Genomic DNA, 14888 nt, shown 5'->3' on the forward strand with positions numbered 1-14888 from the left:
CAGACAGGGCTGGCCTTAGGCCAAATGGCATCCCAGGTGAGGAGCATCTTTGGTGCCTCCTTCCATTTTATATTGTTGCATAGATAGGGGTTTGATAAATATCTCTGGCGGCCAATTAAATATGTCCTTTATTAAGCGCTACTTACACTCTTCTTCAAGTCTTAAAAACGCAAGTACACTTTCACATTTACCCACTGAAACAAGGTTCACAGTATCACAGCTGGGCTCTCAATTTCACTTCACTTTGTTCTTATATCTCACGGACTGAGTGGCAATGCTGTGCCCCTGATATACCTGCGAGGGCGTAGCTGACCACATTCTAGGACCACGTTTCTCAAACTGGGGTCCGCCGACCTGTACTTGGACCCCGCAGATTAACTCCTCCCCTTCCCTCAATTCCTCCCCCCGCTCCCAGTGCCTCCTGCATGCCAGGGAACAGCTGTTCAGCGGTGTGCAGGAGGCACTGGGAAGGAGCGGGAGGAGAGGCGATGGGGTGCTTGGGGGAGGGGGCGGAAAGAGGTGGAAAAGAGGTGGGGCAGGGGTGGCTGCGCAGTCCGGCTGCTATTAGCTAATGAGGCCCCTGTCTCTCCCCGCCTCCCACAGTGCAGTGGGCTCGCACGCGGTGCAGCCCCAGCACCCCCTCATTCTGCTGCTGGCAGCTGAGGTGTAATGTCCACTGGGAGACATGCCAGCCCGTCTCCCTGGCAGGGCCAGCCCTTTAGCGCACCTCTTTGCGTGAGCAGAACCAGGGCACCATGGACAAGGACAAGGCCCTGTAAGGCTCTAGCTACCAGATCGGCATCGCCGGCAGAGCAAAGGCCTCTGTTTATCGCCCAACCAGGCAGGGTTTCCCCATCTCCCCTGGCGCTGGCAGGCCCTTCTATAGGTGGGACAGCTTGGTCGCCCAGGTCCTCTTTTGGGGCAGCCGTTGTGACCAAGAACCACCCAAGTCATTATGCACACGCCTCAACCTTCGAGGCAAACCTGCCTCGAGCAGTCATCATGATAAAAGAACCAACAGGGGTTAGATTCAAATGTGCTCTCTGGAGCGGAGATTATTAACCCAACTGAAGAGTGTACCAGCCCAGCGCAGTCAGAGCTACTGACCTTCCTGCTGCCCAAGTGCTGGTTACACTGGGGGCCCTGGGAGCTAACAGAGAAATGGCTGGTTGTAGCTGATATGCAGCAGGGACCAGGATTTTGCAGAGACCAAATGTGACAGGGACAAATGCCCAGCTGGAGACTGATAAAGGGAAACTGCCCTGATCAGTGATAATGCCCTAGGAAGCTAAATAAATATTTGCTATTTAAGACTTTCTATAAACACACACCGCAAATCAGGGGTAGAGCTGAGAGAACCCAGGAGTCCTGACTCCTAGCCCCTGCCTTAAGCACTAGATACTCTGCTTCCTGGAGCCTAGAATAGACCCCAGGTGTCCTGTTACCCGTGCCAGGACTCTGCTGCCAGAGCCCGTTTTCAAAAGACTTCTTAGAATCACCCATCTGTAGTGAGCAGTCCCCTTAGTGGATATTGCTCCAGTGCCGCTGTGGGGAGGCCGCCAGGGGAAGTGGCATATTTGCCAGCTCAAATCTAAAACTAGATTTGGATCCCATTTTATTTACACCCACAAAATTGGGGAGGACCACTGACTTCAACAGAAGCCCGCCTATGGACCGGTCTTGCCAACCTCTGACAACACCTCAGGAGTTGGCCTCCTTTTCATACTTTGGAGACCCTGCTATTTGTAATCCCTGTAAGAGATCCATGTAAGAGCCTGTCATCAGCAGATCTCAAAACACTTTAAAGAGGAGGGCAGGAGCATCCCCCTGTTTTACAAACGGGGAAACTGAGGCCAAGCAGCTGGCCTGTGACTGAGCAAGGAATACAGGGCAGCTTGCTTGACACCCTAGTACTATGCCACACACCGGTAGCAGAGCATCTTATTAAGCTGGGTAACACGGGACCAGCTGACTGAGCACAGAATTCTCTGGACTCCTTTCTACGGGAAAGGAGACGATCACACAAAGAATCTGATTCTGTCTCCTTTCCTTCAGTGCTTTTGTCTTCTGGTGCTCACCCTTGGCCTACCACCCACCCCACCCGCACAGCTCCCCTCACAAAGCTCCAGGACAAAAGAGGCCCCAGTGACGTTACCCCCCACTGGCAGCTAGTTGATGAGTACATATTGTTTTCCTTAAGGGCCCAGCGCTAAGGGTGTTTTGGCTGTGGCCCTTTGGATCCAGCAGGCCCCAGAGCAGGAAGTCCCTCTGGCGAGGCACTAATTTCGCTTCTCACAAGTGCATGATTCAGCGATATTCCAGGAGGGGCTCTGTGAGAGGCTCCCATTAAACTCGGGACATTCACGGCTTTTTGTGACCAAGTGGCAGTGAGCATAACAGCAGCATTGTCCATTCCGACTCCCTCAAAAATCACGAGTCAGGTGCTAAAATCACAAGATCAATTTACAAATTACAAGATTTCAAACAGTAACACAGCTGGGGTTCTGTTTAGTGGACTGATGGTTTCTGAACTGGCAGCATGATGTTTCCCACTTTCCTCCACCACCATGAAGGCCAGAAACTTATTTTGAAAGCAAAGCTACAGTGGTCAACTTAACTATGTCACACAGGGTGTGAAATTTTTCCCAGCCCTGAGCAAGGTAGCTAGGTTGATCTAAGTTTTAGGTACAGACAAGGCCTGAGAGTTTCACTTAAATCACATGACTCCAGGAGCTGGGATTTTAAAACCAAACCTAATTAGCTGGCGACATCATAATGAGTCCAAATCACCAAAGGGTGTAACTATCCTAGGGGGCGGGGAATTGCCAAGCGGGAGAAGCTATAAGCAGGAAGAAGGAGAGGAAATGAAGAAAGTGTGGACAGCACAATTTGAGTGAGGTCTATGCAGGGAAGCCACAGAAGCTTCAGGACTGATAATATTAAACCTAGAGGGTAAGGAGATGACCCACCATAACCATTATTTTCTTGGTTTCAGAGTAGCAGCCATGTTAGTCTGTATTCGCAAAAAGAAAAGGAGTACTTGTGGCACCTTAGAGACTAACAAATTTATTTGAGCATAAGCTTTCGTGAGCTACAGCTCACTTCATCGCATTTTCCACCAAATACATCCGATGAAGTGAGCTATAGCTCACAAAAGCTTATGCTCAAATAAATTTTTTAGTCTCTAAGGTGCCACAAGTCCTCCTTTTCTTTTATTATTTTCTTGGTTAGCTAGCTGCTGTGGGTGAAATTCACCTCCTATGCAGAGAACTGATACAAAGCCTAGCCATCCCTCATGTCCCCTAAGCAGAACATCATTGGGGCCTAGGGGTGTATTTTTACTTACTGTAAAATATATTAAAGAGTCAGAAACTTGAGGGGCGGGGGGGGGGATCAGCCACTGCTAAACCTTCTTGATTGAGGGAGGCAGAGACAGCATTGTCTCCTGAGGAATCCTCTCAGAGGAGAGCATTTATTTGTTTGCCCACAGCTGGTCATTCCACTCAGCCCCCCAGCTGGGCCAATTTGTCCAGAGGAGCAGAAGATAAGGCCCCCAGCGCCAGGCAAACACGGTCATTTGCAAACCCATTAGGGGAGATGCTAAGCATGTCACTCTGAGGGTTTGTCAGGAGGATGAGGTGACAGGTTGGGAGCACTTGGATAAACTATCCCAAAGGACATGTCTAGAGAGCTGAGGCTAATAACATGCTGCACAGACAAAGAGGATCTCAAAGCGCTTTATGGCATCATTAGCCCTGTTACATCAGGATGGGGAAACTGAGGCATGGAGCAAGGGAGTGACTCCTCCAAGGTCACACAGTGAATCAATTAAAGTGGAACCCAGGAGTCCTGGCTGCCAGTTCCCATCACTAGATCACCTTCCCTGTCTGAGCTGGGGCTAGATCCAAGGTGTCCCGTCTCCCAGCCTGGTGCCCCAAAACAGGACATAAAGTATCAGGGCACTGTGCACACCTATGGGGTGGTTTCTAACAGGCAGGGAAGCTGGGCAGTCATGGGCTCTGCTCAGGATCCTTCCTTTGCTCTCTGTGATCTTCTGAGGGGGGTGTTGGCAGGGTCTGCACAAAAGCCCTGCAGACTGGGATGAACAGTGCCTCGTAATATACCTGCAAACCACAGCAACATATACAGAGACTCAGATGGGGACCTGGGCTCCAGCTGAGCCCATGACAGATCCTTAATAGTGACTCCCTTCCCTGAATAAGGGCCTGGTCATCCCACGGCCACTACTAGCCAAGACTAGCCCCAATTCTCTGTCCGGGATTTGGGATTTATTAGAGTCATGATCTAGCCAAGCCATCCTCTGGCCTAGCCCCCAAGTACCCTGGGCTGGAAAGCTGATAGAAACAGCTTCTGACTGGAAATGAGCAGAAAACCAGGCCCAGCATCCAAGCACCCCAAAGCCTAGATCCAGACTCTACAGCTATGTCTTGCCTGCTAGACCTCAAAAAATCTGCATTCAATCCCTCTGTCTGCAACAGGCTGCCCTGTGTGACCTCAGGCAAGGCACTTTGGTGCCTTGCTCCCGCTAAAATCATTAGGAGTTAGGCACCTAAATAACTTTGAGAATCTGTGTCTCAGTTCTTCTATCTGTGAAATGGGGGCAGTCTGCCTTGTCTATTTAGCCTGTATGTTCTTTAGGGATGGAGCTGTCTTTACAAGGCCAGGATATACTCAGGCCTGGCAGAACTCCATTTTTACTTTTTTATAATTTTGACAGATAATATCGGTGTTTAGTTTTAAGCATCGTTGTTATTCTTTTTTCTATTTCAGTTTTCACAGTTGCAGGAAATTTGGAGCGGGTGGTGGGAGAGACAAAAATTATTTAATGACAATAGACATTGAGATTCAAAAGCTTTATAACTATTAAAGCACAAGTTGTCAATATCACACGTGCAAATATACGAAGCAACTGTCCATAAGTCAACCTCTGATCAGTTCTCAAGCAGCACTTTTCTTACTTTGCTTATCAGTCAATTTTGATTATCACCAGTGGAAATATTTTCTTCTTTGGTTTGAGTGTGTTTGGTGAAATTGACATTTCCCAGGAAAAATCAACTCCTTCCAAGCCTACAGATAAGGCTGCTGATATTAACAATGCTGTGGCTAGCACATTTCGGTTGTAGTGCACACGGGGACTTTCCTGGAACAGATGGATCCAAACATATTTCTGGTCAGAGGAGTGAAACTGACACTCTTGTTTTCTGTTTCTCTTACTGACCCAAATTTACGTGTTTTCTTTGTGACAGTGTCTGCGCCCCTTGTATGATCCCACGTGATGGAATTTGGCCAGGACACCTGGGTTCAAAGCCCTGACTCTTATGCAAAGCACCATGGGTTAACGACCATTATTACTTACTAGCTATATTATGATAGCATTGAGCAGCCCCAACTGAGATCAGGGCCCCATAGTGCTGGATGCTGCACAGACACAGAGGGAGAGAATTCCATCAGAATACACCTGCCTGGCCCTACATTCTATAAGCCAATGTATGTTAGGTCCTCAGACGTGTCCCCAGCACAGCACCCCTGAGCCACTGGCTCAGTACGGTCTCAGCCCTTGTACACGGCACGCTGGATCTGCACTGAGACCTGCAACTCGCATCCTCCTCAGAAAGCATTAAGCAGCTGGACTCTGGCTAATTGGCATGGTGCTGGAGCTGGCTGGATCCTGGGGCTGCCCCTTGTGTGCTCAGTGAGCCCAGAGCCAGATTGCCGGGGGCTCATTTATTTTGGGGGCTGTTTTGGGAAGAATGGTGATTATGCTAATCCTTTAACCCCTGATTGCCTCCTCCTTCCCATTAGATGGTCAACAGCTTTAGCAGCAGGGGCTGAGATAGGCTCTGGACTATATAAACCCAGGGGCTGGCTCTGGGTTTCCTATCACTCCAAAGGGAAGATCCTCACCCTTCCATTTGCCAGATCTTCATCATGTGGGCATCTCCTGCCAGGCTCTGGCTCCTCTCCTTGCTCCTGTGGCCCCTGCCTGCTGCGCACAGCTACATCTGGGCATGGATGTATTCTATGCCCTACCACGCCCCAGATGAGGCCACCCTCTCCAAAAGCTCCAGCCCCCTGGCCGATAGCAAGGAAATTACGGTAAGCAAGGGATAGGTAGGCACTTGCCCTGCAGCCTTCAGCCTGCCTGGTTTGACTGTCGGGGACCAAATATCAGAAGCAGGGAGGGGTCTCTATTTCTCCTTGTGCATCCTGCATCTAACAGGCCAGCCTTTGCAGTGTAATACGGGGTACGTACGGCCAGTGGTTAGAGCAGGGGATTTTTTGGGGTGGGGGAAAGAATCAGAATTCTTGGGTTCTATTCTCTGCTCATGGGAAGGTGTGAGTTCTATTAACTAGAACCAGGCCTGGGGTGCCAGGACTCTTGGGTTCTATCCCTCACTGTTACTGCATGACCTATGGCAAATCGGGGCCTTGTTCAAAGCCCCTTAAAGTTAACAGGAATCTTTTCATTGACTGCACAGGCTCTGAATCAGGCCTTGTAATCTTGCTGTACTTCATTTTCCCCTGCTATAAAACAGATGCATTTATGGTATAGAAGTTAACGTTGCTGGCTTCCAGGCAGCTGGCCCAAGGGCAATTTGTAGCCAATGCAGCAGTACATTTGGTGCCCTTTGACAGCCTAGTGCAGTGGTTTTCAACCTGTGGTCTGTGGACACCTGGGGGTCCGCTGACTATGTCTAAGATTTCTAAAGGGGATCGCAACCCCATTTGAAATTTTTTAGGGATCCGCAAATGAAAAAAAACTTTGAAAAACCACTGGCCTAGTGGGTAGAGCAGAGGAGTGTGGCATGCTTTGAAAGAGCGCCACCAGTTGTTGTGCCAATCCTGATTCAGAGGCAGAAAAATGATTTTGCAGATGCTCCAGTGGCGCAATTGGTTAGCGCACAGTACTTATAAAGCAGTACTTGACTGAGCAATGCTGAGGTTGTGAGTTCGAGCCTCACCTGGAGCAGGTGTTTTGTGTGTATGGAATTCTCTGGACCGTTTTGAGGAAGTCCAATGAATCCAAACAGGCAAGAGAGTCCCTGTGGCCTCAAAAATCAATGGACCCTCACAAGGGGTGTGTGAGGCTTAGTCAATTAATGACTGTAAAAAGCTTCCCATGCTGGGTGTTTTAATCCTTAAGGGGACACAGCCACATATACATTAGATATCTCAAAATCAGTTCTTGAGCTGTGTTATTAGAAGCCCCTCAGGTTATTAATCCAGGAGGAATGTCAAAAATAGAACTAAGTTGGGCAATGCTTCTCCCCCCTTGTAAAGATTCCTGCAAACACTAATTTTTTGTCCATGCTCATTCAAATTTTTCTTCAAAAATGTTCAGATTTTCACTGAAAAACCAAAAATGTTAGTGGGGGTGGGGGGGAGGAATTGTTTTTTTGTTTTGTTTTTTCCCCAAAGAAACCCTCCCATGCCAAATTTAATTGAAAACTTATTTTCTATGAAAATTTTCATTTAATCAAAAAAAAAAAACAATTTTTTGTTAAAAAAAAAAAAGTAGACGGAAAATTTTCAGCCGATTACAGCTCAGATGTAGCCGGTGTGTTTCACTTTGTTTTCTGTTTAAGTTTCACTTCCTGGTTCTCATTCACTAACTCAGCATTGCAGTGATTAAATCCAAACCGTACAAAACCTCACCCTGTTTTTACGGATACTTTAAAAAAGAAAACCAAGAAAACATTGCTATTCATGTGAAACTATTTTTTCTACTAAACCTACATCGCCATCTATAACTTCCTAACAGTGCCTTGGTTAGAAAGAGCCTCATACACAGAAGTGCTTAAAACAAACCATAAATTCTGGAGTGATTTATACAAACTGTCTCTGCCAGGAGTGGCCTGCTGGCTTTGAGCAGCTCTAACACTTATGCTTAGTACAGAGGTTCTCAAGGAATTAATTATTATTTTGATTATGTAGTATTCTGATGTGCTAAGAGTGCCAGTAATGGACCAGGTCTGTATGATGCTGAGTGCTTGGCAAACATGACAAAACATGGTCCCTCCCACAAAGAACTCATGTGCTAAATAAATTAATTAACCCTCACAAGCTCCTGGGAGGGAAGAATTATTAACCCCAATTTCAAATTAGGGAAACTAAGGCCAAGTTCATGCAGATAGTCTGGGAAGAGAACCCAGGAATCCCATCCCAGCCTTTCCTCGGCTGCCTTCCAGCGATGGGCCAAGGAGCATGGCACCTGGATCTAGAAAATCTTTGTCAGCCAGACATCTCTGGGCAAGATTTCCAAAAGTGACCAAGATTTTAGGTGTCCAGCTTCAAGGGGCCTGGCCTGATTTGCAGGGACTGGGTACTTACTGAATATGAGACCCCTTTAAGGCATCTCCAGTGGGGAGAAAAACTGAATCCCCCTGTCCTCCACTCCCCCCCAACTCCTTCCCCAAAAAATGATTGGTGGCTTTGGAAAATTGTGAGCTAACCAGGCCTTTTCCCTTCACAGAAGGGTTTGCAATTAGGATGTCCCAACAGGTCAAAAATTAATCTGATTCTGGGTTGAAAGGTTGGGTGGGAACTCAGGGGCCTTGCTGAGCCTGAGTCCACACCTTGCCCCTGTTGCTATCACACATTGAACCAACCCTCCTGCCAGGTCTCAGCACCCCCTAGTGTTGGGACATTTGGAATCCAGGTTGGCTTTTCAATTGCTATGGGAAATGCAGGGATAGGAACTTAGCTGTGGGGGCTGCTTCCCCAGTCAACCCCGCCCCCCCCCTCCACCAAGGAAGCAACAGGGACATGCCTTTCCCATCTGACCTTGCATCATCTCTCCCCCCAGGCGGCCTCAACGTGTGGCCAGGACCGACACTGCGCCCATGGGCTCTTCTGCGATAAGCACTTCCGGCTGTGCCTTCCCCTGCGCCGGGAGGGGCAGTACTGCCGCCGTGACACCCACTGCGCCAGGAGCCTGAGCTGTATGTTTGGCAAGTGCCACAGGCCCGTGCTGGATGGACAGGAGGGTAAGACATGGAGAGGAGCCGCTTTCCGGGCCTGAGTCGCCATTATCCTATCCCTGGGCTTCAGGCATAGCTGGGGTGGAGGAGCTCCTACTGTTCAAAGGCTGAGTACTGGCCCTGCAGGGGCCCCTGGCGTAAGGCGGAGCAGCCTCCCAGCTGCTGTAATTTACACCTGGCCACTGGGAGACAGAGACTAGCCATAGGGCAGGGTACTCCAGTCACGCTCCCCCCCCCCCAGCCCCGTGCCGCCCCTAGGAGGTGGGGCAAGGCACAGCTGTGGGGGGGGGGTCCGGCTCCTGCACCCAGAAGAGTGGGGTTTCTGTGGGAGGCTGGTCCAGGCAGCACAGACTGCAGAGGAGGTGGCCCTTGCACCCACAAGAGGGGAGGGACTGGGTGCTATGCTGGGTGGGAAGGAGAGCAACAAGAGAGACAGGCTGTGGGGTCCTGGAGGGTTTGGGGGGGAAACAGATGAAGCCCCTCCCTGCCTACCTATCTCCCACCCCCCCACACACCCTGTCTGTTCCCAGGTGCCCGCTGCCGCCAGGACAAGGACTGTGGCATGGCCACCTGCTGCACTCGCCATCATGGCGAGCTGCTCTGCAAGAAGAGGCTGGCCTTGGACGAGAGCTGCTTTGTGCCCCAGGGAGGCTTGGCCTTCAGTATCAACCAGGTCTGCCCCTGCCAGGAGGGGCTGGTGTGCAGGACCGGAGCCGCTGGCCGAGAGTGAGTGTGGGGAGCTGCTCACGGGGTGCGCTCAGGGCCTGGAGGTACTGTGGAGATCCTGCCTGGTCTGGGGCAGGACTCTGGGACAAGGAGGAGATTAGGGGCTTTCATGCCATCAGACCTGCTGGGACAGAATACAGCAGGAGGTGCAGGGGCATTAGTGAATGCCTGGCAATGCTGGATGCATTGCCCCTGCTCTTTACTTGAAGGGGATAGTGGGTTATAATGATCAGAGCCGAAGCGTGGGACCCAGGACTCCTAGGTCTGAACCCAGGTTCTGGGAGGAGAGTGTGGTCTAGTGGTTAGAGACGGGGCTTGGGAGCCAGGACTTCATCCTGCTCCCTATGAGGCAATGAGGTCTGGTGGTTAGAGTAGGGGAATTTTGCAGGTTTTCCGGGTGCTATTCCACTGACTCCTTGGGCGAGTCCCACCCCCACTTTGGGCCTCAGTTTCTCCATCTTTAAAATGGGGATAATACCCACCCACCCCCAGTGCATGCTGTGCAATTCCAGGGTCGGGCAGAGAAGGGCAGAACAGAAATTCCTGTTCTGAGCCTAGTCACCCTCTGACCCCTGGATCGCTTCCTTCTTGTCCCCTCCAGGAAAGCGTTCGAGTATTGGCAGGATAAAAGTAACTGGAGATGCATGAAGCCCTTGCTGTAGAGAGGAGGTGACTGTGCATCCTTCCCTGAGGACAAGAGCTCTGTATTTATTCCCTGTAAATAGCATGTACATAGCCCTGCTCTCAAATAAACATGTATGATCCTTCAGCACTCAGGGGGCTGGCTTTTATCAGTGGTGGCTCTGAGCCACTAGGTTAAACCACTGAGCTATAACATGACCTGATGCTTCAAAGCACTGGCTGTTCCCTGCAATAATGCTCTTGAGTTTTGCACATCACTGTGTGTGTGTGATTGCTGTATTCTCCCATTGCGTGTGTGTGCACGAGCATAGCTTTGCTGTACTCTTTGTGTGCATGTGTGTATATATTGGGGAGACCTCACACTGCTTCCTATATCGCCCATGGCAATCAGAGCAGTATTGGAAGCCTGATATTTGATTACCGTTATCGAAGCCTGCAGAATTCAATTTCTCTTTGTGTGGCGATCAACACAAAGGGATGTTAGCTGCTCCCAGAAAAAAGGATGCAAAGAAAAGAAGGTAGCACCTGCGAGTGAACCAGAGATTTCTTGATCTGCAGTCAAATGCTCTACCACTGGATTCCACATCTCCCCAGCTGCCTTACCGCTTGCATTACCTGTTCATAAGGCCAGCTGGCAATAAGTACTATCTCCTTGTTGCCTAGTGACTGTCTGGCGCAGTGTGAGCAGAGGAGATGCAGCGTGTCCGAACAAATAAGTTAAGCCTAGTAGTTATGTTAATCAGGGGAGGGGTAGCCGAAAAGCGGCTCAGTGTTACAAAGATCCAGTAGCCCCATGGCTGTCCACCACCTCGGCACGTGTAGGTAAATGCAGCTCGGAGCAATCTGCAGGCAGGGTTTGATTCTTAGAGAGCCTGCGTAGAGAGAAGGCAGTTTGGAGCATGCCCTAGAGTGAAACCAGGGAATTTTGGTCTTTACCACTTAGTCACAGTTCCAGTGGCTACCCAATTCTGTAATTAAAACACAAGGGCCCAGAGCTTCAAAGGTATTTTGGTGAGGTAGATGCCTAAATACCTTTGAGGATCTGAGCCACGGTGCCTCTTTCATATTCCAGACTCCTAGAGCTGCATGCAGGTTTAGCTGCCTTCTGTAGGACACCACAGCACCACCTCAGTACAAAGTGGGGTAGCTCAGCAGTAGAACATATGACTGCAGCTCAAGAGGGTCCTGGTTCAAATCTAAGTGCCCCTTGGATGGGACTTTTTTACCTCTGGAAATCATGACACTAGTCTAGTGCAGTGGGGTGCTGGGCTATGAAAGGGCATCCTGATAACTACCACCATACAAGCATTAAGAAGCCATAGCACATCCCTGGAGGAGCTATTTCAGCAGTTCATCACCTATTGCCTTGACGGGTAGAGATGTGGCCTTTGGTCCCCTTTCAGTTTGATTTCCCCCCAACTTCAACTCCCAGCCGTTGGCTTTTTCTCCCTTTCTCCACTAGATTAATAACATTACCAGCCCCGGTGCTCACAATTCTGCAAAAATCAAGAGATTGTATTTAAAAAAGAAAAAAACACACATGATGTTTAAGCCATTGTGGGTGCTTTGGACTTGCCTTCTGGGTTTGATGGGTCACATGTTCAAGCTTCTCTGAGGAGATGAGTCAGCAGCAGCAGCGAGGGGCTCATGTGTTGCATCTAAAGCTTATTGACTAGAGCAGGTGGGAGCAGACACAGCACATGCATGAGAACACTAAAAGGCGCTCAGGCAGAGGAAGGTTCAGTACAGGAATGAAGTTAAAATGAGAACTGTTGCATTTTTGAGAGTTCACTTTAAGAAAGAATCTAATTGAGCCCTTCTGTCCACTTCCTTATTGCAGGTACAATCAAACTCCTTAACTTCCTGCTCTGTGCTGCTTGATGTTTCTGCTAAAACGATGAGCAGTGAAACAGTTAATAGTGTTGAGAGTTAAATGACTATCAGTAGGTTCCAGAGTTAACACAGCATTGATATTAATGTGAGAGTTCACACCTCTCTTAGCTATTGTCTCAGGCCACATGCAGACTCGGGAAGAAAAATGTCCCAGCAACTAAAATCAGGAAGCTTCTCTTCACAGTCAGAAACATGCTTTTTAAAAAAATATTAAAGTTGGGAATCTAGACCACGGATCTGTGGCAAGAGGAGGATTCCAGGACAAGTTCAGCAGATGTGGCTATCCAGAGCCCTGTGTATATGAGACAGCTCTTACCAGGCACTGGGCATACTGTCTCTCCCATGGCACCAGTGCTTGTTTACCTGTCCTCCCCTTATTAGTGGCTGAGTTGTGTTAATTAACTAATTGCTCATGTCAGAGTCATTTCCCTAGCATATGAGATCAGGGCATATTCCAGGCCTTAGTGCATGAGACTAGGAGTTCAATTCCAGATCACGTAACATCCAGCACTTAAGTGTAGGGTGACTAAGAGTCAGGGCTCCTGGGTCCCCCGGTGACTCTGTGAGACCTTGGTAAACTCACTTAGCCCTGGCCCTACTCTGAGTCTAGTGCTCAGCCCCCTAGACAGCAATGCTGACCTTTCCCCCAAAGGCCAGTGGAAGATCCAGGCAATTTTTTTTTTTAAAGGAAGACCTGAAATTGTGTTGGCTCCTTTACCCCACACTCACCTCTGTGTGAGGTGGGGACAATCACCCCCCTCTAGTCCCAGGACATGTGGGAGGCTTGGCCAGCCAATGTGCAGCAAGTGCTTTGAGATTCACCAGAGGCAGGGGCGTGGGTTGCCTGGCTGGAGGCACTGCATCTGGTGCAGTGCCGGATCTACACGCTAATTATGATCAGCTGCAGCTGCACAGATCTCTCCTCTACAAAGCCCCTCCCTGTGCTTCCTGTTTATGTCTCTCTCTATAATGTCGTTAGACCCAGCTGCCTCCCTGAGGTCTAGGTACAGCTGTGAGCTCACGGGATTTCCATACAGTCAGAGACAGACACACACACGCACAGCTCCTCTCTCACATGGGTGGTAAAATTACCCCACAAGCCAACTCCGCCCAAAGCCCTGCTGACTCAGCTCAGCTCCTAGGCCAGCAATGATCAGCTCTGTGTCACCTGCAGCCTTAGCACTGAGCGTGCGAGCCCAGCCGCTGAGAGAACACACCCCACACGGGCACCGTATAACGCCCTCAGGAGTCCGGCTACAGGCTGGTCTGGCTGGCCGCCCGACTGGCAATAGTGCAAAGTGCCCAAGAGGCACTCACCCACTCCTGTCACACAAGGGGCTCCACATGCCCAAGGCAGAGGGGAACCTGTCCCCCCATAGCTCCTGGCTCTTGTACAGAGGGACTGCCCTACGCACCACTCAACTGTCCACAACCAGCAGCGGGCAGGCTACCATCCCACTGCAAGATGGCCTCCCTCTCCATCGGGGTTTCTGTAGAGACCAACGCTTGGGGCACGTACCTGGCTGGGAAGGGACCCCACAAGCTGCCCTTCCTCCGGAATCCACCTGCCCTCAGCACTTCCCCCTTGTATGTTCCCCCCTCTAGGTTTCAGCCACCACAGCTTTGGTGGAGGAAAAAGGTCAGTAGCAGCCCAGGGCTCAACCTCTATTGGCCCCAGTGCCACTATATTTCACTGATGCTCCTCACACCCAGTGTCAGCCCCCTCTGACTTAGAGCCCAGGTGCATTCAGAGGCTCCAATTCAGCTCAGGGCGCTAGGCCCTTGTACACAAAGAGAGAGAGTCCCCAGCCCAAAAAGTTCAGAGCCTAAATACAGATGAGGATCTGGGCCACCCCATGTAAATAGCCAAAGAGTGGAAGGAGGGGAAGTAGCACTGTCCCCATGCTATACGCAGGGAAACTGAGGCACTGATGAAGCAATTTGCCAAAATCACGCGGGGAGTCTGGGACAGTATCCTAACAAGAGAGAGACAATAATGGGCTCAATGGGCCACAAGTCCAACAGGGTCTAGCCATTCCCCTCACTCTGAGCTCCAGCCAGGACACACATGGTCACTGGACAGCCCCGTGCTCAGTTTGCAGGGGCAGGCCAGTGGCGAGCGCTGAGACATCCCCTTTCACGACAAACGGCACAACAAGCCGAGGCTAAAAACAGCCATAGAGCTGCATTTCCTTTAAGCTGAGATTTCTGCTTCTTCCCTGACATCAGGCCCCTTCGCTGCTGCTTGCCAGGACTCAAGAGTGGGGTTCAGCTCCCTGGCTGGCCAAATGTCTCGCCTGACCTTCCTGGTCTGTGGCACATAATAGCTCAGACGTGCCTGGGCTGTAATAGTTTGGGTGCTGGGAGGCGTTGGAGGCTTGTGTCCTACAAGGGGGCCAGTCTATGATCTGGCAGTCCCCTGTGGCAAGTCACTTGTTTCCCCATCTGCCCACGGGGGAGAACTGTCTAACCCTCAGATGCTATAGGGGGCCAGATAAGTATGCCAGACAGAAATGTCTCTGGGAAACCCTCAGCAAGTTTCTCACTCTGTGAAATGGGGCTAATGCGTCCTCTGTCATGCCAGCTGAGATTGGAAGCTCTTTGCCCCGTCTCACTGGACGTGCA

General features: G+C 50.2%; 1 protein-coding gene and 1 non-coding gene across 2 annotated transcripts; both read left to right on the forward strand.

The window, feature by feature from the left end:
• The first annotated feature begins 6033 nt into the window (after nucleotides 1–6033).
• LOC119848859 (dickkopf-related protein 3-like) lies at nucleotides 6034–10795 on the forward strand. The gene is made up of 4 exons (XM_043503243.1): nucleotides 6034–6117; nucleotides 8774–9008; nucleotides 9533–9728; nucleotides 10330–10795. The coding sequence occupies exons 1-4, from the start codon at nucleotides 6034–6036 to the stop codon at nucleotides 10388–10390; spliced, it is 576 nt and encodes a 191-aa protein (XP_043359178.1). The 3' UTR covers nucleotides 10391–10795.
• Nucleotides 6898–6991, forward strand: TRNAI-UAU. Its single transcript has 2 exons — nucleotides 6898–6935; nucleotides 6956–6991. It is a non-coding gene; the product is annotated as a tRNA-Ile (tRNA).
• Nucleotides 10796–14888: the final 4093 nt, after the last annotated feature.

This window comes from Dermochelys coriacea, chromosome 27 (assembly GCF_009764565.3).
Source record: "Dermochelys coriacea isolate rDerCor1 chromosome 27, rDerCor1.pri.v4, whole genome shotgun sequence".
In the NCBI taxonomy this organism is placed as follows: Eukaryota; Metazoa; Chordata; order Testudines; family Dermochelyidae; genus Dermochelys; species Dermochelys coriacea.

What these genes read in the sequence shown, in the direction of transcription:
- LOC119848859 (XM_043503243.1), top strand. Translation starts at nt 6,034, where the DNA reads ATGTATTCTATGCCCTACCACGCCCCAGATGAGGCCACCCTCTCCAAA. An exon ending in CCGATAGCAAGGAAATTACG is followed by an intron (nt 6,118 to 8,773) that starts GTAAGCAAGGGA and finishes CCCTCCACCAAG; the next exon opens with GAAGCAACAGGGACATGCCT. An exon ending in ACCGGAGCCGCTGGCCGAGA is followed by an intron (nt 9,729 to 10,329) that starts GTGAGTGTGGGG and finishes TGTCCCCTCCAG; the next exon opens with GAAAGCGTTCGAGTATTGGC.